The sequence below is a fragment of the Lissotriton helveticus genome, chromosome 1_1 (assembly GCF_964261635.1).
Source record: "Lissotriton helveticus chromosome 1_1, aLisHel1.1, whole genome shotgun sequence".
NCBI classification, from domain to species: domain Eukaryota; kingdom Metazoa; phylum Chordata; class Amphibia; order Caudata; family Salamandridae; genus Lissotriton; species Lissotriton helveticus.
Genome location: NC_136057.1, coordinates 1,680,916,995 through 1,680,941,044, shown reverse-complemented (window position 1 = coordinate 1,680,941,044; position 24,050 = coordinate 1,680,916,995). Strand labels below are relative to the sequence as shown.

The 24,050-nt window shown below is 46.5% G+C and overlaps 1 protein-coding gene across 1 annotated transcript in view; it reads left to right on the top strand.

Moving 5' to 3' along the window:
* The window catches only part of KIF5A (kinesin family member 5A), a 662,879-nt gene that overhangs the window by 627,281 nt on the left and 11,548 nt on the right, over nucleotides 1-24,050 (top strand). Inside the window, exon 28 of the mRNA XM_078688970.1 lies at nucleotides 18,016-18,136. Coding sequence (XP_078545096.1) covers nucleotides 18,016-18,094 — 79 coding nt within the window. The 3' untranslated portion in view covers nucleotides 18,095-18,136. The remainder of the gene's footprint in view (nucleotides 1-18,015; nucleotides 18,137-24,050) is intronic.

Genomic DNA, 24,050 nt, shown 5'->3' with positions numbered 1-24,050 from the left:
TGCCTTAGCCCCACAACTGATTAGAGACTGAAACATGCTGGCGTAATTATTTGTACAGTGACGCATACAGGTCATTACACCTAAGTATGCCTCCTGTATTTACCCCTTGGGAATCTTTTAATCAACCAGGGATACCACCAAATTAAAGGATACTTTAGTGGATTATCCCATGGTTTTTTAAAGTCATAAACTGGACCTAAATATTTGTCCTTAGAGAAGAAATATCTAACAACTCCCTTCAGAATAGCTCCATTCTGAGGTCGAGTCCGCCCTGGTAGTAACATCTTACCAGGGTGGGAGAAGGTGGCAAATGATGAAGCATGTCACATCACGTGAGTAAGCCATCCTCGTCCGTTTCTTGGAGTTGCCTTGAATTTAGGTAACAAACAACTAGCAGCACAGAGAAGTCATTGGGTCTCTGGGACTAACCTGCTGATTTGCTGATTAAGCAAACTGCATTTCTCTGAGGGTATCATACCACTTTTTGTGTTTGTTTGAGTTAGTAAGGGCAGGGGTGAACCCCATGACGCCCCTCTTTTCTCTCCTTTGTGATGGTATATGTTCCGTGATATTCACACATTGTACAGTATGCCCATGAGCTCTGTCAGCTCCTACAAATAATAAGCCCCTAGAGACAGCACTTTAAACTGGAGTAAGTAGGTGGCTTAAAACCCCCAGTAGTGTACCAGTATCTCACGTTGACCAGAGCCAGGGATCTCACATTGGTGGAGTGTGAGAAAGACATCTTAGCTACAAGGTTGTGCTCGCTGAATGCCAAGTCCACTTTGCCAGACTCCAGAACAAGAACCCATAATATCTGAACACTCCTAGGACATTCTGACTTGAAGCCCCTTTATGGAAGAAGACCATTGGCAGCTGGAGAGGGATAAAGAATGGATCCCTGCAGGAAAGGTAAGCAGGAATAACTGGATTTTGGCCCGCTGTAGTTCATATAAGAATAAGTAGCACTACGCCACATGGTGAGATGTTGTCCCCTTGCAGAACGCCCTGGAGGAAGGCAAACTTCTCTTGACTTTGTGCTTGCATGGGGCACTATGAGTTCCCCTACCTGGTCCATGTACCATTGTGGAAGGTGATGGGAGATATTGAAAGTGACTACTAAGGACAAGATCAACTAAGAAGCGCCTATCCCAGCTTGGTGCTAAAAACGATCAGCCACAATTTCTTGTTTTTCCACACCATGATCACTGCTGAGATCCATAATGGCCTCTACATAGTTTTGAGTGGTGGGCTTGAACTTTGGGTCCAAGGACAATACAGAGAGGAAAATCTCATGGCCTGGCATGTGTATGTTTGGCCTCTGGCTAAATGTGCCGGCAAGGCCCCTCCTCTCCAGACTCAGATGTGCATGACTTTGCAGATCAGTAGGCAATAGGGACGTCTGCAGAGTGGGCGGTGCCATGGCTGTGTCAGGGCAGCCCCTGTCACCTTATAGTGAGGCATATACCAGTGAAAACCTTGCACCCACAGTCTCCAGCTTACAAGCCAGAAGAGGGGCTTTGCTCAACTTCTTAAAGTTACAATACAGCGCTGAAATAGTGTGTGGACTACATCAAATAGCAGACACTGTGACAGCTACAAACTTATCAAACCCTGCACAGAATGTATGATCATGATATCCTTATCTATGAGTGTCTAGCAGTAGCGTAAATACAAATTGTCTAACATCCTCTAAGGAATTACACAGTAATTCCTTTATAACTGTCCACCAATAGGCCTCTTTATTACTTTATATTTCTTTGTGTAATAGTGTAATTATTTATGTATTTATTTATAACGTTTTATATAGCGCTAGCTAGACCCGTGGGTATCAGAGCGTTTTACATACACAAAGGAAAAGAAAAAGAATTGCATAACATCGCTGTACATGAGGATGCATGAAGACAAAAGCAAAGACATAATATTTATGTATCCTGTGAGGAGAGATGAACTCAGGTGACTGACACAGACAGAAAACCACCATCAGTTTTCCATATGTATTGAGTATTTTTTCTTTCCAACTAATGGTTGGTTTTCTTCTTAGGTGAATTTTTTGCCTCAAACATCCCACATCCTTGAGCAAGTGTTTAATGCTCTGCTTTGCTATCCCAGAGTCAAATGTTAAATACATGTACTTGGTGATCAATTTTAGATTCAGGAATAAGGTAATCCCAAAGAAGCCAGAGTTAAAAGGTTCTCATTTTCAAAATTTGAGTCTGGTACAACTTCTGATTGCCATGAGGCCTTCGAAAAAGTTGTCATAGAAGCCTTTCTGAAAATTGACAAATTAAAAGGCCAATGTGGACCTCCTGTGCCTTGCGTGGACGAGATCCACAGGCTTCCCCAGGGATGTCCAGGCCTCTTTAATAGACAAGCCGTTTGATAGATCTCTCCTTTTAGGTGTCAAAGTGGACTCAGGCTTGGGGTGTTTCAAGGAAACAAAAGCCACAGCACATCCCGTTGGCCTCCTGCTCCCACAATGCAATTCCACCAACAATATTGCCCTCTCCATAGCTTTGGTAGAGGTTTTCCCAACCATCAGTGCCTGACTCCTCCTCCAGCCCAACAGGCTTTTCTGCTCTTTTGAGGCAGAGGTTGTGGCTCTCAAAGATAATGAAAAGAGGAGAGCCAATGTGAAGCTCAGTCACCCACCCCTCCAGCGGCTGCAACTGCAAAAATGCTTTAGTATGTCCTTGCTGGCATACAGCCACCCTGTCAGTGGCAGGATCTGAGATTTACTCAAAAGGGTGGTAGTTCATCACAACAGATAAGTGGGTCCTTTATTTCTACCCCCGCACCTCCAACTGCCTTTATGGCAGCTGACGGAGGACCTTCTGTCCAGCTTACAGCAGGAAGTGCAGACCCTTTTGGACTAAGAGACCATAAAAAGGGATCCAGCTTCGGAAGTAGAAACTGAGTGTTACTCCTACTACTGCCTTGTGCACAGGCATGAGGCCTCTCTACGTCTTCCTGCGGAAGGACAAATTCAAGATACTCATGATAGTCCAGGGTCTATCTGTCCTATACTCTAGAGAATGGATGGTGCTGTTGGACCTGAAGGATGCATGTTTTACATCCCCATCCTGCGGGCCCACAGACGCTACCTGAGGTTCACAGAGGTCCAGGAGCATTTTCAGTTCGTATTGCTCCCCTTTCATCTCACCAATGCCCCTCGGTGTTCACAAAAGTGATGGCCTCGATCTCAGCAGATCTACAGAGGTCAGAGGACCAGTTTTCTCCTTCCTGGATGACTGGCCGTTGAAGGTGGACTCGCCCCAGGCAGTCATCAACCACCTACAAACAATAGCAAACATCCTAACAGTGTTGGGGTTCACTATCAATGAGCCGAAGTCATACCTGACTCCTTAGTAGAAACTTAATTTCATTGGAGCCATCCATGACACTGTACCGCTTCATGGTTTTCTCCCAGAACAGAGAGTCTAGGACCTACGGGCTATGGCCCTGATATTTCAGCCTCTGTTTGGATCCCAGTGCAGAAGACTCTGAAGCTGCTGGGATTGTTTGCCTCCTGAATCATGCTCATGATGCATGACAAATGGCACATGCAGGTTTTGCAGTGGGACCTAAAATCCCAGTAGGCACAACAACATGGAAATCTCTTGGATCGTATCCAAATTTTGGAGTAGACTGCAAAAGATCTGCAGTGATGGCTGCAGCACCAAGATTGGGTCAGTGTAAGGCACCACTCCTTAGCCCAACCAGAGCTGATAGTGGTCAGAGATTTATCACTGCTGGGTTGGAGAAGCCATCCGGGAGAGGCGGAGATCAGAGGTATCCAGTCTCCAGTGGGAAATTGACTCAACATCAACTTGTTGTTGAGGGCAGTTCACTTGCTGTTAAAAGCCTTCCTGCCCACGATTAAATGAAGGATGGTGTAGGTGCTCATGGAAAATATCACTGTCATGTGGCACTGCAACAAGCAGGGTGGGTGTAGTCGTAGGGCCTGTGACAAGGAGGCCTTTTGCCCTGGAATTGGCAGGACTGCTAAGGGATTTCTCTGGTGGTGAACCGTTTGATAGGATGTTTAAATGCCAGGGTGGACAAACTCAACTGAAAGCACCTATCAGATTATTAATGACAGTTTGCATCTGATGGTGGCACAGGCCATCTTCCAGCAGTGAGAAGAACCCTGGCTAGATCTTTTCACCACCACACAGAACACAAGGTGAGCACTTCTGTGCACTGGAGTTTCCAAAGCAACTCTCGCCTTCAGTCTAGAGTGGAGCTTCCCATCACTGCCTCGCCTGTCCTGAGTTCTGCAGCAGTTCAGGAAGAACTGGACCGAAGTCATCCAAGTGGCACCAGATTGGGCCAGGAACTCCTAGGCATGAGCATCTCTCCTCCAATCAAACTACCTCTTTGGCAGGATCTTCTGTTAGGGCAGCTGGGCAGGCATTTGCACCCATGTCTGCACACTTTGAATCTTCATGCTTGGAGAGAGAGCAGCAACAATTGACCTCTTTTGACTTGCATCTCGGGTTATTGATGTCCTCTTGGCTGCTAGGTGTCCCTCCACAAAATCAGTGTAGGCTAGCCTTTGGGACAAATTTGTGGATTTCCATGGCACCCAACAAACTTTACAGGCGAAGTTTTATTGTTTGTTCTGTCCCTAGCCCAGCAAGGACTTGTCTCGGACACTGTTAAGGGCTACTTTTCAGCTTTTTCGGTCTTCTTGCAGTTGCCGGCTCATTGTGTTGAAGTTTTCAAAAGGTTTGCAACATTTGTTTCCACTAAAACCCTTTGAGATGCCCCAGTGAGACTTCAATTTAGTCCTCACTTTTTTGATGTGCCCCCCCTTGAGACTTCTGACTTCAAATACAGTTTTTCTCATTGCCATGACATCTGCTAGACTTGCGTGCAAACTTCATACTTTCATACTTTCTGTGCCAATCCACTTTATATTGCCTTCTTTCTGGACAAGCGGGTTCTGGGGCTTAGAATGCAGAGAGCATTTCGTTTCTAAATCAATCATACTAAGGTATATCATGAGGACAATCAGCTCTTCGTAGGATTTTCCAGTGGAAAGAATGGTAAAGTAGTACAAAACAGACCATCTCCTGATGGATTGTTCTTTGCATAAAGAGCTGCTAGGCACTGGTAAAAAAAATAGCCTCCAGATGGCTTGCTTACTGATTCCACCGGGACCAAAGCTGCTACCAATGCATTAGTACACCAAGTGCATGTACTGGACATCTTGTGGTTGCATGGGCTTCAGTTTGCATTTTCATGAGTGCTACTGCCTCGACAGTCAGGTCTATCGTGAGGGGCATTTTGCTAACTCAATCCTAGAAGACTTTTTGGTATGAGCAAGTTCACATACCCAACATATTTTGGGGTACTGCTGAGGAATTTGGGGTCAGGAGTATCCATCAGAAGAACAAGTTCCTTACCTTCATTAATAATCTTTCTGTTGAATACTCTATGTAACCGCAGATTCCTCACCAACCCTCCCAAACTCTTATTCTTTGAACTGAACTCTTTTCCATCTAAAAAGGTCGCAATCTAGAGATTGCACAGTGTTAACATCAATGTATATGATGGGGTAAGTGTCTGATGGTGTGGGCAGCCTAGAAAGCAACTGACGTCAGTATGTATGGTTGGCGCTTATATGCAGCTACCCTTAGCACTTCCAGAGGGGAACAACTTTGGTATGGAAAAGCACAACCCCACCGCATTGCTTGAACTCTCTACCACAGAAACCTTTCTGACTTTGGTTTCCACTAGAATTGTAAAAAGGCATCAAGAAAGGAAATTCATGGTCTTTGACCAGGGCCCTATCCTTATGTGGAAGAATCCAACACCATATTTCCTAATTCTTACACAGTGAGAAAGAGGTTTTATACTTTGTTCTTGACTTCCATTGCTCCCCCTACAAAAAGAGATGTACCATAGAATGCCATAGGAAAGAAGAGCTGCCGGGCCACTTCTCCTTGGGATGCCATCACATACAAAAGAGCACTGTAGAATACGTCACATACAAAAGAGCACATTTGGATACCATGGAACAAATGACTGACCTCTTACCAATGGAATGGAAAGAGGATTCTCTTAGATTTTGCACAGTTTTTTAATGTTATGGCCAGGTGTTTGGATCACTTTGTTTCTAAGACTAATGTCTCTCATCAATAATGCGCTGTGAAAAACAACAGATCTTCTGATCACAAGATGATTTTTTTGCATTTTGTTCTGACCTCGTACTACAAAACACGAAGACCACCATGAAAAAGCTTGATGGTTCGGGTGCAGAGATGCTTGGTTGACTGGCCACTTGCGTCTTGCGTTTGAGCCTTTTACGGTTGTCAGTACATCCGCAGAGGAGGGAAAAACAAGACAACAGGGCCACTCTTGTCATGAGTCTCATCGTTCCTGAAGTCCCTCGATATGCAGGAGGATTTCCTAGGTGGTGGTGCCCAGGCTGTCAGACGAACAAGCCTTGGCTGGTGCAAGTGCCCTTGTACTCAGGGTATTAGTGCAGAGGGACTCCTGGAGGATCTAGCATCTCAAAACTCGGTAGAGAGATAGGGCTGGCTTCATAGAGCCACAAAATACTCCTCCTGAAGTGTTGCTATCTCACGGGCTTGATGGCCAACAACACGGTGACCCAGGCAGATGCGGTTGGTGCCTGCGGATGCAGGGGGGTGGCTCTTCCACCTCAAGGGAGATGATAGCTGGTTGTTAAAGTGCTCAACAGTCCTCCAAGTGTTGTGGAAGATACACAGCCACAGGACAAGTCAGGTCTTTGCAATTGTTAAGGAGCAAGCAGCAAGGCAGGATTTGACCCAGTTTCTGTGCATGTCCCTGGTTCTCGTGGTGTTGTCTCTTAGTTCTCTTTCTTGTGTTCTCAGGTAGTCAAATCTGTTGAACTGGTGTTGGGGGGACCCCTAAATATTCAATTTTAGGGCATTTAGGGGATAATATGGTAGTAGCCAATGGGATACCTGCCACTAAGGTGACTACACCCCTTATACGACCACTTCCTGTGGGGACTGGGCATAATCCTGACCCAGAAGTCACTAAAAATCAAGATGGTGAAACCCTTTCATTGCTGTTCACTTCAGTTAGCCCACCTTAGTGGTGCGCCTAACCTGTGAGTAAAACACCTCCAGAATCTCTAATTTTCCACCTGCTCTGGTGCTAAATGGGACCCAGGGCAGGGAGTGGCGTTCACCAGTTGTGGGGGGGGGGAAGCCAGGGTTGCATATCAAAGGCAGAAGAGGCTTTGAAGCATCTGGCCTTGATATGCGAAATCAGTAGCCATCCTGCTGGAGTAGGTAAGAAAACCTTCTGCCAAGCAAGCATTGTTTCTGGCCTCTGAGAGTGCGGGCTCTACCTTGCAGGGGGTCAGAAACTCGTCTGTTTTGTCAGGCTGGAAGATACCGGACAGTGAACACACTCTAGTAAGCTCCTCAAGAAGAAGACTAAGAACAAATTTTCGACTTCACCTCGTCCGTCGAAGTCATCCGACAAGACGAGGGAGTGTCTTCACTCTAAGCCTGGCTCTGAAGTTGAGCCGGGGCCCGGGCTGTCTCCTCACCTCCCTGAGTTTCTGGGAGGCAAAGCAACCCCGCCCAACTCTTAGAGTTTTCTGAGGCCATGCACCTCATAGTTAGGTGGCCTATTCCCACTGGCGCACCGTTGAGCCACGTTCGGGAGGTCATTGGAGAGTTCCTTGCATGTGGGTCCATCCTCTGCACCAGTCGGGCACCTTGGATCCACAGATTGATCCGGACCAGCACCGGTCGAGCCACCTAAACCTTCTCCGGCGCCTGCCCCACTGTTGATGCTCACAGTGTTGCTGGCACCTTCTGGCAGTGCTATCCCTATTCTAATGCCCGATTCTCACACAGAGTCGGCAGGACATCACCCGACGCCAACTCTGGCGCGAATGGAGCTATTATCTCCAGGTCGGAGCCTTAGCCATATTTCTATGGGTTAGGACTTGGGGACGATTAGTAGGGACCACTGGACACTGTGAATACCAGCCCCTGTACCCCAAAATGGACTGGTGTGAGGAATTGGCATATGCCAGTGGACTGGACACCTACCCAGGTACTGGCTTGGCATCTCCTCCTACCGTGGCAATGGAGGAGGGTGCTTTATTTGCTATGGTGGTGAGGAGGGCGGCCGAGGTCCTGGACCTTATGCTGCCCTCCATGGCTGGCAATACTAAAAATCTTGATGGGGCGCTTCAACTGGGAGTCACCCCTCACCCCTTCAGAACCTCTTCTCCCATTTAATGAAGCCTACATGGACGTCTTGCTGGTGACCTGGTATAAGCCTTCCACAGGGAATCCTGTGAACAGGAAAATTGCCTGCCACCATGACCCCACCCCAAGGGACCCCTTTTTCCACAACCAACACTTCACCGAAAGAGATAGGTGGTCGTCCTAGCCCCACTATGTCTGGTGAAAGATCATTAACAGCTCACTGAGTTCAGGATTTGTAACAGATTGCCTCAAAGTCGGTCAAGTCACACCACTGTTGAAAAAGCCAGGACTAGATACTGAGGATCTGAATAACTTTAGACCTGTCTCGAACTTATCTCTTTTTTCCAAAATCATGGAAAGATGTGTGCTTCCTCAACTGACCCAACACTTGGATAACATTAAGTTTCTAGATTCCCATCAATCGGGCTTCAGAAAAGGCTGCAGCACCGAAACCGCAATCCTCAATGTCATAGATGATCTACACAAATCACTTGACTATGACCAATGCTGCCTTCTCATCCTCCTGGACCTATCGGCTGCATTCAATACAGTCAACCACAAACTTTGCCTTCAGGTTCTACAAGAAAGGGCTGGTCTTGAAGAGACGGTCCTCCTTTGGTTCTCCTCCTTTCTCGACAACCGCTTACAAAGAATACAAATTTCAAATTTCAAATCCGACCTCCACCCCGTTACTAGGGGTGTTCCACAAGGGTCAGTGCTCTCCCCTCCCTCAGCTCTTCAACATTTACATTGAACCCCTCACCTCTCCAACATCCAACATCCCTTTCTACCTATATGCTGATGACACGCAGTTATATCTAGAAACCACCTCCATTGAGGACCTCCAAAGACTCAACGCCATGCTCAGAGAGGTGCAACATTGGCTCTCAACTAATCACCTGAAACTCAATCAAGAGAAAACGGAAATACTCCTGATCTCCAACAAAGAAAAAAAATAAAAAATTGCAAAATGGCTCAAAGCTATCGACGCCCTCAATGGCAAAATCACACTGGCGGATTTGGTAAAATCTCTTGGTATCACCCTAGACCCGAACCTGGACATGAAAAAACACATTACAAGATCCGCTAAAAGCGCCTTTCTCAATTTGAAACTACTGTGCAAAATAAAACCCTTCCTCCCACCCAAGGACCTTCAACAAGCCACCCAAGCACTGGTGCTCTCCAGAATCGACTGCGGGATTGCAGCCCTGACTGGCACTGCAAAATCCCACCTCGCCCCCCTGAAAACAACCTTCAATGCAGCAGCCAGAATGGTCACCGAAACTAATAAATTCGAACACATCTCCCCTGCGCTCAGAGAACTTAAATGGCTCCCAAGTGAGCTACGAACCAGCTTCAGAACTGCTTGCCTCATGCACAAAGCCCTCCACACAGGTAAACCTCAATACCTAGCCGCCAAACTCAAAAGGGCCAGCCATTCCAGGAACCTCAGGAGCTCCAACACCCTACTATTCATCCCGCTGAAAACTCGCAAACAAAAAACGGCAACCAGATCATTTGCTGGAAACGCCCCCAAAGTCTGGAACTCCATGCCCCCACACATCAGAGTGATCCCCTCATTTCCAAAATACAAAAACCTGCTTAAAGTCCTCTTCCTTGATCGTTCTCAAGCTAGCAGAAAAGAGCTAAGGAAGTACATTAACAGGCACTCTTTTTAACAATGAAGTGCATGGGGAACATGAGCTTGCTAAAGCAAAGCCTCACCCCATCCATTGAACAAATACACTTAGCTGAAAACCTTCTTAAAGGTGATCTAGTGCAGAACCAAAAAATAGGCAGAGGAAAGGGTGAAGCTTCCATTTGTAGGCCGTTCAAAGGGAAAAGGAGGTCAGCCATCTCAAGGGAGGGATGGGAACAACAACACTGTCTTGTTGAAGCTTGAAATGTTCTGGGGAGAACCTATTGCTCATTCACTGATTGCTGTGGTGAGGAAGATTGGTGAGGAGGTAATGATTCTTTGTTTAGCCAACTCATGTTTATGCATTCAAATGGGCAAGGCACTCACTGATGTATACTTTTCTGTCTACCATGTTCCATCTGGAGGCGAGAGGAACATTTGTGAATTCAACAAAATGCTCATGATGGAGAACTATGGTAACTGAAGGCAGTGCAACAAAGTGATTTGCCTAGGATACTACAATATCGACAGTTCAGTAAGCTGGGTGGTGTATCTTGGTTTGACAGTGTAATTATCTCTTTGTTTCATTTGCCTTGGTCTCCTGCTTTAGCTGTAAAGTGTATTGATTCGGAATCTATTGTTGCAAGGCGCATGGATCATTCCATGTGGCAAGAGTTCTCTGTGGCCACTGAGGAGTACACCACTGCCGACAGGGTCTCCTTGTACTGAAAATAAATCTTGGATTAATACTTATTCAGCAGCTCAGGTTTGATTTCCTTGTGCATCTGAGTTTAACACTATGATTACAAGCAGAAGTCCTAGTTCCACAGTCAACATTTAAGTTCTAAACCGGTGGGTGAAGGCCATGTCATGTGGGATGGGAGCATTGGTTGAATCAAGACAAAGAGAAGGGACTAGAGGTGTTTTCCCACTTCACGTGGAGTGGGGAGGTCCAACATAGAGGATGCCTCAATAAGAGCAATACAACAAGGGATTTCTATGTAGTTCCTCTCTAAAAGATGTAGCAGTTTGGAGAAGCCAAGTGGTTGGATCTCACTATTCCCTAGAGAGGGTAGTAGTGGGGATCCATTTGTTGGATCATAATGCCCTCACACACCCTTTCCGGTGTCATGCTTCATCATCTGGGCTGCTCCTTGTTGGGGCGGCGGTGCAATCCCCAATGGGCTCCTGTGGCGGATCAGAAGGAGGGACTAAGACAACAGGACTGGGTAGATGTGGTTTTATTTTAATAAAGGTCTTTTTCTTTCTCTGAGATTGTCTTTCTCGTGCTAAAGTTGCAGGATCCAACGTGTCCGCTAGTGCACGGAATCGGCGGGGGCTTGTCCGTCGTCTTCCTTCATCCTCGGGGGTTTCTCGACTTCGGTCTCGGGCCGGGTCCCAACGCCACATGCGGGAGACAAAGAATGGCTGTTAGCGCTCTGTTTGGTATGAGGCGTACCCAGGGGGAAGCCCTTTGGGAAGTGCGGACACCGGTGACTTTTGTGCTCTATCTCAGGCTGTGCACGAGTTGTGGGGGGGACAACAGGTGAGGGTTGAGGACAGGGCAGGGGGTGTGGAAGAGGAAGGGACGGAAAGAACGGGTGACGACTATACACGGCTATTTACAAGGCTAACGCTGACCCAGCCAACCCGATATCCGCTCACGCACCTGGGTGAGCCACACTCCTCCGTGGGTGTGGCTGGGCGGTGCTTGAGAACGTTGGCCTCCAGGCACAGCAACTCTCGGTCTCTGCTCCTCCGCGACGTCCTTGTTCGGTTCTTCCGCTTCTTCGGCAGTCTCTCTCTGACCCCCGTACTCAAGGTGTCGAGACACACCCTCCTGTTTTCTTCCGGTCTTTTGTGTCCGCCTCCAGTCGAGGGCGGGTATCCGTCTTCCAATCCGCTGGCTTGGCTGAGGAGTGCGTCATATGGGGAAGTGCCTTCTTTATCAGCCTCGGGTTCTTTAAAGGCACAGTCTTCCCTGGGAGCTTGTACCTGACTCCACCACGCGTCGGACTCTGTTTCCCAAGGGTCCTGAGGCGATGAAACAGAAGAGTTACTGTCGGCAATGGTCCACCAGTCCTTCTTAGCCTCTGTCCCTGCCACCCCGCTACACTCCTCCCCCCTTGGATTCTCCCGTTCGGGGAGAGGACAAATTCTGGAAAGGAAGTCTGCATTGCCATGATCTCGGCCTCTTCTATGATGGATGGTGAATGAGTAGGGCTGCAAGAAAAGGAACCACCTAAGAACTCTCTGGTTGTGAGACTTCTGCTTGTACAACCACTGAAGTGGAGCGTGATCGGTATAAAGGGTGAAAGGTTTTCCCTCGAGGTAGTATTTCAGTTTCTCAATGGCCCAACGTATGGCTAAACATTCACGTTCGATGGTTGGGTACTTCATTTCTCTGGGATGGAGTTTCCTGCTGACATACAATAGAGGATGTTCTCGTCCATCTTTCCCTATTTGAGATAGGACCGCTCCTATTCCCTTATCGGAGGCGTCTGTAGCCACAGAAAACGGTTTGTCGAAATCTGGGGCTATTAAGATGGGGCTGGTGGTAAGGGCTGTTTTCAGCGTTTGGAACGCCATTTTGGCTTCTTCAGGGGGAGTCTGGATAAGAGTAGGTTTCACCCCCTTCTGAAGGAGATTGGTCAAAGGGGCTGCTACTTCTGCAAAATTAGCAATGAACCTGCGGTAATAACTGATCAGGCCCAGAAAAGCTCTAAGTTCTTTCTTAGTGGTGGGAAATGGTGTTTCTCGTATAGCTCTCACTTTCTCCTCTTGGGGTGCTATAGCCCCCTCACCCAACATATATCCTAGGTATTTGACCTTTGTGTAGGCTGCTCGGGATTTTTTAGAGTTTATGTGCAGGCCGGCTTCTCTTAGGGCCACTAGTATGGTTTTCAGATGCTTCAAGTGGTTCTGCCAGATGTCACTGAATATCACAATGTCATCCAGATACACCGAACAGAACCCTCGAAAAGGGAGGAGGATTTTGTGCATTAGCCTCTGAAAGGTAGCAGGAGCCCCGTGTAGCCCAAACGGTAACACGTTGAACTCAAAGAGTCCCTCATCCATTGAAAAGGCAGTTTTGTGTCTGTCCTCTTCTCGCAATGGTACCTGCCAATAGTCCTTGGTCAGGTCTAACGTTGTTATGTATCGGGATTCCCCGATGCGCTCAATCAACTCATCTACCCTTGGTATGGGGTAGGCATCGAAGGTGGAAATCGCGTTGAGAGCTCTAAAATCCATACAGAATCTTGTGGAGCCATCAGGCTTAGGTACCATTACGATCGGGGAGGACCAACTACTCCGTGACGGCCTGATCACCCCCAGACTCAACATGTCCTGTACCTCTTTTCTTACTGCCTCCCTCCTTGCTGCGGGTATTCGGTAAGGTCGTAGTTTTACCGTCTTTCCTGGTTCAGTGTCTATTCTATGCTCTATCATGGAGGTGCTTCCTGGTTGATCCGAGAACATATCTGCGAAAGGCAGTAATGTCTCCTTCAACTCTTTTTTCATACTGGCAGTGATCTCCTCACTGATAGGCAGTTCTTCTAGGGTTGTGGTCTTCACATGAGTGGGCAGACTAAACTGGGCGTTTCTGGGTTTCGGGCCTATCCACTTCTTTAGCATGTTTATGTGGTAACATTGCTTTCTGGCAGGGGATATCTGAAGCCTATATGTTGTGGAACCCAGTACCTCAGTCACCTGATAGGGACCCTTCCACTCTCGCTGGAACTTGTGAGCTGTGGTTGGTAGTAAAACCAATGCCCAGTCGCCTACATCTAGGGTCCTCCACTTCTTTCCTTTATCATAGCTTGTTTTCTGTCGTGTCTGGCTTCGTACGAGGTTGGAATAGGCTAGGTCTCTTAACTTTCCTAACTTACTACGCAATGCCTGCGTATATTCAAGTAGTGACCTTGTTTCTCTCTCTTCTTCTCTTTCCCAGGCATCCCGAATGATTTCAAGCAGGGATCTGGGTTGTCTGCCATAAAGCAGTACGAAGGCGGAGTATCTGGTGGAACTCTGCACTTGAGATCGCAAGACGTACAAAGCCAATGGAAGAAGACGGTCCCAATCCTGGTTTTCTAGGGACAACATTTTCCTCAATGTGGTTTTGAGGGAACGGTTGTAACGTTCGACCAACCCGTCGGTCTGCGGGTGGTACGCAGAGGTCCTGATCTGTTGGATGTTCAAGGATTTGGTGACCTCTTTCATTAACTTGGACACAAAGGGAGTCCCTTGATCTGTTATGACCTCTTTAGGGAATCCTACTCTGGAGAACAGTTCTAGAAACTTTTCAGCTACGTTCTTGGTGGTGGGTGATTTTAATGCGAAGGCTTCAGGGAAGCGCGTCGAATAATCCACTATGACCAGTGCATAGGTATTCCCTTTGGAGGAGCGAGGGAGGGGGCCTATAAGGTCCATACCAACCCTTTCAAAAGGTTGTCCTATTATCGGCATGGGCTGTAGGGGAACAGCTGGGGGTCTCTGTATGTTTTTCTTCTGACATACCTCACAGGACCTACAAAAAGATGCTGCTTCCCTGTACAGGCCAGGCCAAAAAAAACACCTCAAAATATGTTGTAGGGTTTTTTCTGCACCGGTATGGCCAGCCGTCAAATGTGTGTGTGCATAGTAGAGGACCTGCTCTCGGAACTCTTTCGGTACTACCAGTTGCTTAGGGTCCCCTTCCTTACCCTCCCTGTACAGAAGGACGTTCTCTATCGTGAATCTGGGATAAGGTATGTTAGGATCACCTTGACCTGCATGTGCTGCTTCCCAAGCATTATACAAGGTGGCGTCGTTTGCCTGGGCGAACCTAAAATTTTGGTCCAGGACCCATGGTTCAGATGTCAAGAGTGTCTCAGAGGTTGGGGCCTGGGCCTGTTTGGAGAACATCGCTACGAAATCGGGATTGTCAACCCCAAGAATCAGGTCTTCGGGTAGCGTTTCTATAGCCCCCACCCTCACCTTGCAGGGTTCCCTACCCATTGGTCGTATAACCAGCTCGGCCACTGCATAGGGCTTCACATCCCCATGTACGCACCGTATAAACACTTGTGACCCTGTCAGATATTGTTGGGGTAACACTAGTGCCTTCTGGATGACTGATTGACGACACCCAGAGTCCAATAAGGCCCTTACCCACTTTTGGTTAACTATGACTCTTACGTAAAAAGAGGGGCCCATTTACGCGGTGTACATGACGGCTCGAGGGGCGTAACCCACTTCCATTGGTTCTTCAGTGGGCTTTCTTTTCGGGCACATCCGAGCTATGTGGCCCCACTCTCCACAGTCGAAACACTGTGGTCCCCGTATAACAGGAGTCTCTATTCGTGGTGGTTTTGGTTTGAAGAGCTCTTGACCGGGTTTCCCTCTTTTCTCAGTCTTATTGGTTATCATGGCTTTTGTTTTTTCGGTTTCCCAGGGGTGTGTCTTTGGTTGGGCCCTATTGTAGGTTGAGGCCATTTCGATCGCCTGAGCTGGGGTCAGGCCTGCATGTTGTTTTAACCACCTCTGTGTACCGTAAGGTAGTGCCTCCATAAACTGTTCTAAATATATGCACTCCATAATTTCATCCTTAGTCTTTCCCTCAGGCTGTATCCACTTGTCTGCCGCATGTTTCAAACGGAAATACAAAGTCTTAGGGTTCTCGCCTGGTACGCCCTTCTCTTTGCGGAACCGGACTCGGTAGGCCTCTGAGTCCAGCCCTAGATGGTCCAATATTATGGTCTTAATTTGGGCATACGGCGTTGTTCCGCTGTAGTTGGCTACTTGGTACGCTGCCTGTGCTTCCCCTGACAATAGGGGCGCTAGGAAGAAGGGCCATTTTTCTTCTGGCCAGCCACATGCCCTGGCGGCCCTCTCGAAGTTGGTCATAAAGGCATCGGGGTCCTCTCCAGGACTATACTTCTGTAGTGACACCCCAGAGGGATGTGGGAGTGGGGGTCTTCTATCTATCAGGGGGACGCTACTAGGTTCCTTCAATGCTCTTTGAAGTCCCTCCATCTGGGCAGTCATGGCTGCCTTGAACGATTCCCTGTCGGCTTGTGCCGAAGTCATCTGGCGTTCAACCGCCCATTCTAGTTTTTCTTGTCCTTTTATAATGTGGTTTATCAGTTGATCCATCTCTGCAAACGGAATGGAGGGCTCTGATCCCACTTCTGACACCAGTTGTGGCGGATCAGAAGGAGGGACTAAGACAACAGGACTGGGTAGAAGTGGTTTTATTTTAATAAAGGTCTTTTTCTTTCTCTGAGATTGTCTTTCTCGTGCTAAAGTTGCAGGATCCAACGTGTCCGCTAGTGCACGGAATTGGCGGGGGCTTGTCCGTCGTCTTCCTTCCTCCTCGGGGGTTTCTCGACTTCGGTCTCGGGCCGGGTCCCAACGCCACATGCGGGAGACAAAGAATGGCTGTTAGCGCTCTGTTTGGTATGAAGCGTACCCAGGGGGAAGCCCTTCGGGAAGTGCGGACACCGGTGACTTTTGTGCTCTATCTCAGGCTGTGCACGAGTTGTGGGGGGGACAAAAGGTGAGGGTTGAGGACAGGACAGGGGGTGTGGAAGAGGAAGGGACGGAAAGAACGGGTGACGACTATACACGGCTATTTACAAGGCTAACGCCGACCCAGCCAACCCGATACCCGGTCACGCACCTGGGTGAGCCACACTCCTCCGTGGGTGTGGCTGGGCGGTGCTTGAGAACGTTGGCCTCCAGGCACAGCAACTCTCGGTCTCTGCTCCTCGGCGACGTCCTTGTTCGGTTCTTCCGCTTCTTCGGCAGTCTCTCTCCGACCTCCGTACTCCCTCCAGGTGTCGAGACACACCCTCCTGTTTTCTTCCAGTCTTTTGTGTCCGCCTCCAGTCGAGGGCGGGTATCCGTCTTCCAATCCGCTGGCTTGGCTGAGGAGTGCGTCATATGGGGAAGTGCCTTCTTCATCAGCCTCGGGTTCCTTAAAGGCACAGTCTTCCCTGGGAGCTTGTGCCTGACTCCACCACGCGTCGGACTCTGTTTCCCAAGGGTCCTGAGGCGATGAAACAGAAGAGTTACTGTCGGCAATGGTCTACCAGTCCTTCTTAGCCTCTGTCCCTGCCACCCCGCTACAGCTCCCTAAAAAGGGGCTCTTTGTCGGAGATCTTCTATCCAACTGCTGTATGGTGAAGTGCGGGTGTGGTGTCTGATGGTGTAGATGCTGTAATGTGAGATAAAATAGGGCTGGGATTACCTAGAACGGACAAACTTTATTCAGGGGGGTCTCCTGTCCTAATTAAAAGCAGTGTAACAAGGCGCTATCACGTCCAGTATGCGTGCCTATGTGCTCTTGTTAAAGTGTGTTGGTCAACATGTTTCTCGATAATGGTGTATTAACCCTGCAATTCTTCAGGACCTAGAAATGTGAGCTATCTACAAAAATTAATATAAGGTAAACAAAATTTCAGTAAGTCAGGGATAGTACTTTTACCCTAAGTCTTCTGAACCTGCCTGGATCTACCCGTGGGGGAGAAAAAGGCATTTAAGGAACAAGGAATCAGATATTTACAGTTTGTTCACCGACACCAACACTGTTCCATGGTGACTCCAAAACATGCTACTTATATTCTAGTGAGGCCACTTGTTGGCGGACGACAATACAAACAAGGTTAAAACGTTTAAAAACAGGTGATTTTCCACAGTGAACTAGGGTGAATGATGTCTCTGTGGAAAGAACAGGACAGAAAAAACATACTTCGTTTAATTGAGGACTCACCCACTCTTTGTGGTCCCCAGGCTTCAACAGTGCCCGGTGGAGCCTGGTTGAATACCCATGCAAGAATGGTCGTTCATCAGTTTCATCTGATACCTGGTATCCCTTTGGTGCAGTGAATACAATTATACACCAGACCTAACTTCTCAGTTGTATGTGTCTGCAGCTTTGAAAGGACTTATGCAGTTCCATGTTGTGTTTTGAATTGTGTCCCCTGATTGTTTGCATGTATCTTGTGTAGGGTACTACTATTTTAGCATTTATTTACGCACATTTTTATCAGTCAGTCATCATGTTACGGTTCTGTCAAGCACTCCGTAGATTTCAGCCAAACATCTCTAATACAAAGCACAGCTGCTCACAGAGGTCCACTTTATATTTTTCTCACTTATCTGTAGAAGCGACCTACCCTGCAGCTGTGAGGCCGATGAACAATCAAAGATTTTCCCCCTCCACCAAGAGGCGGCTGCCAGCTAATAACACAACATCCGAAGACCTCCCTTTTCTCTGCACTTACAGGTAACCTCAAATTAACCTTAGTACCAAATAAGGAAAACGTGTGAGCAACATGCGCTGAAAACTTTCAGAGGCACTAGAACAGTGTCCAGTTCATTTGTATATTCAATTAAATGTACTGGTAAACCTGTTGTCCAGATAGAAAAGAGCAGGCTTGTTTATTGTTACTGGAAGTGTGTAATTTATTTATCTTTCTAAGAGCTATGTGTCTCCTTTTTGTTTCTTCACACTGCCTGACAGAAGGGGGGCCAGGTAAACAGAATGAAGGAGGTGCTAGAATTCGGACGACTGGACACTTAACGTGTCTAACATTATTCAATTGCCGCCCTTGTTCTGTGTTGAGCTCAGTTGAATGCAAGTTTGAAAAGTTCAGCTAAATGTTTTCTGAACTACAAATGATTGGTTTTGGGTCTAAGATTCAAGCTAAGGGAGTCCCAGAGCATAAGACCTTATAGGGCTAATGATCCTCCTCCTTGTTTTAACTCCTGAATGATCATAGATTGATCCAGTAGGTGAAAATGGAGTGAAGAACCTGGGGAGGTGCATAGTACAGTTCTAGTTTCTCGAGGTGTACTAGGCCTGTGCTCCAGTGCGCTTTGTGGATGGTGTACACATCCATACATTTAATCCTGATGTCACAAGGGAGCCAGTTGAGTGTCTTTAATGATCAAGTTTGATGTTATACTTCTTGCATTGGTTAAAGCAGTGCCTAGGTGTCTGGCACTGCAGTCATTGGAGTCTGGGAATGAGTTTTTAGGGAGGCAAGCGCATATGATATTGTAGTCGATGAGATGCACAATGAAGAGGGCTTTGTGCTTCAACCTACCGATATCTGCATCTTTGCTTCCCTGAACACATATGGTTTAAATGCCTCTAAATAGGTAGTGTCACTAAGTCAACAAGTACTGGCTGTGCTTGAATATGAAATGAGTGGATTGACCTAGTGGTGTTCCTGTTGGTAAGAGATTTCTTTTCCTGAAACATTTTCACTGTTTTGGTGCCATCTCGGTTTGGGAAAAAATGTATATTTCATGAGGATAGGACTACTGCTCTCTCTCTATGACAACCAGGCTTCAAATACATTTTGCCTTTTCAATGGCTGCATAGTCACTGCTCTAAAGGAGTGCAAGAATTATGCACTACCCTTCCTGTATTGCAGTGGATATTAATAATTGATACATTGCTTATGTATACGTTCAATTGACATATTGTTGACTGGCTATCTGGCACTACTTTTTCTGTGCTGAAGGATTCCCTTTGTGTTGAGTAGGTAGGCACTGACAGTGCAAATTCCTCTTTCTAGCTCTTTTGCATGATGGAAAATTGCACTTGGGCTGCATGTATGTTATTTATTAAATATGTCTTTGTGAAGTCTTCACTGATGGTCTGTTGTTCCTATTGCTCTCCCTGTTCTCTGGGTGAGGTAATCGTGAAATGGCTGTGCTGTATATGGTATTTGTGAAATACAAGCTTGTGCTGCCCCAGCCATGATTTGCAGTACTTGATAAATGGCACATTAATTTTTCCCTATCATTATATATTTTATCTGTCACTTGAAAATTTTCCATGTTCTGGCTAGGAATCCTCAACAAATGAATAACACAAAAAACTTATGGGTCAATTATGTTTATTGAGTTTTGATGAATAACACATACAATTGTCTACATCCTGTGGCCACCGAGGAAAGGTTGTATAATGTAACACATAATAATATCTACCTTCCCCCACCATCCCAGAATAGCATGGATGCTAATCTATTCCTTCAATAGTGCAGGTCAGTGCTACCTCTATAGCGGAACTTGTGTTATTCCCCAAGCGGTATGGCAGTGGTGACTATCTATGAGAATGGCGTTAGTCATTATTTGATCTGGAAGGAGAGGTGCAGGAGCCTCCATTATCTGGGGTATGAGAGCTCATGGAATTCATTAGAAAGGAAACTTGTGCGATTGAGTTCCAACGATAAAGTCTTTCCATTCCCAACAGGTCCCAGATCTAATATAGTCAGGCCCGACGATCAAGGGTCTTGTTATATCCCAAAGTGAGTTAAGAACTTGTTTGCTGCACAGAGAGCTGGACCATTTATTTCACTTTCATTGAGTGTAGGGAAAATTTATGTTTTTTGGAAATGCCCAGGATAATACATGTTGGGGATCTGTGCATTGTGTGTCAAAGATAGAATCTACTTCACTGAGGACCTCCAATATTTGTCCAGTTTGAGGCAGTTCCAGAAACAAGAAGAGGGAGTCAGAAGCAAAAAAGAGAGCACTCTGAGCTTTCAATGTCAAATGACCAATACCATAGGGGAGAGAGCTCTTGCATCTACGCTGCTCATACCTCATTTCAGAACTAACTAGAAGTCAGACAGTGACTACAAATTCTATTTAGTATTTTTTAAAGGAACCTCATCTTCTAGTATCACCAGTGGCATGCTTCATCCTCAGGTTGTCACCCACCACATCTATTGTGTATGGGTGGGTTCAACGCACTTGTTTAGCGGAGCTCTTATTCTAAGGGATCTTACTCCCTTAGAATAAGAGCTACGGTGAGGATCCTTTTAAAAATATACGCTGGTATGGTCACCACCGTCTCGTCCACGGCGAAGATACCGTCGACGGCAGCAACATCGATGAAGACACCGTTGACAGTAACACAGCAGAGGGCGACACACCGTCGATGAAACCATCGACGATGGAGTTCTACTGTTGACGTCTAAGTTCACATTTACATCGTCGATGGGACCGTGAATGATGATAAATATCACCAAATTAACAAAAACAACTTTAAGGCCTGAAGTGACACCCAACAGCAAGGTTTCACGTTTGCCACCAAGTCACTTGTTGGACTTGGAAGAGTCAGAAAAGGACAGACCTTTTGGGGCAGCTCACAGCCCATCAGAGCTTCAGGTAAAATACCAGGGAGAAGAAAATGAGGAAGAGCATTACTACCACCAATATGATGCCCCTCCCAAACAGCATTATAAACATTACCAATACCATCCTGATCCGCAGCCCAGGTATAATGAAGTGGAAATGCCTGTGTAACTAGACCAGGATCTGCAAGCCATGCTGCAGGATTATAGAAAAAGATTTCCTGATCCTTCACAGGAGAAGCCAGAAGCACCACTTCAGCCTGCCTTTCCTGCTACGCCAAGACATACTCCTTTGCCTTTAATGCCCTGAATGACACCTGCCTTCAATATAGCCATGCCACCAAGAGACAATCAAAATTCAGAAGATGAAAGAGAGGAAGACGAAATCTCTGAACCCCAACATCCACAGGATTAGTGGGATGACTACCTGATCCCTACTCCATCACCTCCACTACCACATCCTTCATACTCTCTCCCAGAGGACATTGGGGCTTTCATAACCTGATTTCCAGGCTGCCGCACGATTTCATCTCCCAATGTCTGTTAAGGAGTCAGACAGTTTTTGGTGAGGGCCATCCCCATCATTGACTATGTTTGGGAGGAATGGACTAGAATAATGAAGAACCCACCTCATTTAGACAAGTAGTACAAGGCTCCAGAGGGTTCCTCAGCTTGCCTCATGGGTCAACTCCAAACCTGACTCAGTGACCTCTCAAGCAGTGCAAAGATGTTCCAAAGACCCTTTTGCTCCCATCTCCGCGCAACTGGATAAAGAAGGCAGGCACTTGGACAACATAGGGAAAATATTCTCCCCCATGTCTACCATCACCAACCGAGCTTCAACTTGCTAGCATTCCTGGGTCGCTATGACAGAAAAATTTTGTCTGATAGCCTAGTCAACTTGGTGCCTGATTACAAAAAGGCAGAAGGAAAGAAGATCCTCCAGGAGGGTGAGCACACCTCCTCAGAGATTAAAGATTGCGCGATTGACATCACCTCCCCAGGTCCCTGCCAATTTGCTGGAGCAGCGGTCTTGAGATGCCAGAGATGGGTTAAAGCCATGCCCTTTAGACCAAAGGTCCAATTAAAAGTCTTGGACATGGCCCACGATAGAGAAACTTTGTTCGGAAAATATATATATGACGCATTACTGCCAATAAAGATGGACACTGACACCGTTAGGTCTCTTGGCATCTTTCAATTTAAGAAGTTGTCCTTTTGGAGGGCTATAGGAAGAGGTTTCTCTGCTTACAGAGGGGGTTATCAACAATGCCAGCAATTTCAATCGCAATGTAGGCCCGCCTACCAACATCAGGCGTACCATCAACCACCCTCAGCAGCCTATAACAAACAAGGACCCCACCGGAAGCAACCCACCCTAGGGTCAAGATGCAGATGGTAAACAGTAACCTAGATCAGGTACCGCCTACATCCAATCTAACCCTTCAAGTGGGTGCGAGTATCTCCAACTACCTCCCTCAATGGGTATTAGATTTAGTAAACTATGGAAATACCCTGGAGTTTGTAATGAGACCACCAAACAACCCTCCAACCCTTCACTTACTGAGGAAAAAACCCACAATAAAGTTGGCCACGGGTGCAATAGGAAGGGTTCCTTGTTCTCAGAAGGGCATGGGATTCTACTCCCATTTTTTTCCTTGTACAAAAGAAAACAGGTGAATTGAGACCCATCCTAGACCTCAGGAAACTAAACAAATTCATATGCAAACAATCTTTCCATATGATTACTATCTCCAACATCCTGCACCTGCTAAACAATGGAGATTACATGACCACTTTAGATTTGCAAAATGCGTTTTCTACATTCCCATACATCTCAAGCATTGCAGATAATTCCACTTCACCATAGCTGGTACCCATTACCAGTCGGAGTCCTCCCATTCGGCCTCAATTTAGCTCCTCGGATAATCACCAAATGTGTCACCCCTGTAGAAGCCACACTCAGGAAACAAGGTCATCAGGTATTCCCCTACCCAGATGACTGGCTGTTAAAAGCCTCAACGTACCAAGACCTTGAAGTATCTAGCAAGGGGGTAACCTTCTTATATTTGAAGTGTAAAAAGCCTCAATAACACAGCAAACTTCCAAAGCTACCAATGCTTGCCTCTAACTGTTTCACCGACTGGGCTTTGCATTGAATGAAAGGTTGCTGTCGCCTGATTGCTTATAGTTCAAGTTTGGTCCTATCTCAAAAAGTACAAAGACAGGCTATCAGACAGACTTGGCAATGCCATTATAGCCTATAATACTAATACATGCTGCTTTACTATGGTACTGTGGGGCTCCCACTTTGACAACGGGGAATGATTCAAGCATGTGAATCTATAAAAGATACCAATACTGGAGAACTGCAGTTGCGACTTACCTGTAACCGTAGTTCTCCAGTTACAGGTAAGGAACTTATTTTCATCCTGACCGTTTTGCTATCTTAGCACATTCAAAGGCCTCTTGTGAGAGTCCAGTGATGAAGCCTCAAACTCTGTGTCTTTGAGGCCTTCTTCATCAATAGCAATCAAGATGCTGAAGTCTGTCAATTTTTCTACATTATCAGTAGATTAAGTGATGGCCTCTTCACAATTGAGACCATCAAGAATAATCTTGTCACTGTGATCTCACTGACGACTTATTGTCATCAAGAAAATCAACAAAGGTCTCCTTATACTTCAAACCATTTTAAGTTACAGCAATTACAATAACACCTGCAGCATTCTTATTATTGAGGCCACCTGCATCCTAATTACCAACCACATGAAACTAAAAGTAAATGCTGCCAGCCTTGTCAGTCACAAAAACACTATATATAGGGTCAGAGGGAAATTTTATAAAGACCATAAAGGATTCAATCCCCCAACTTCTTATTCAACAAAAACACAGGAATCCATAGGTCTTAACAACATAGATCTTCAAAGAGTTAATCTGAGAAACAACGCCACATTCAGCACTGCTTGATTCAGTATAACTAAAACAAAAAAGTGCAGAGAAGTAATGAAGTGAAAAAGACAGACTTGAACCACTTCAGGATTGTTG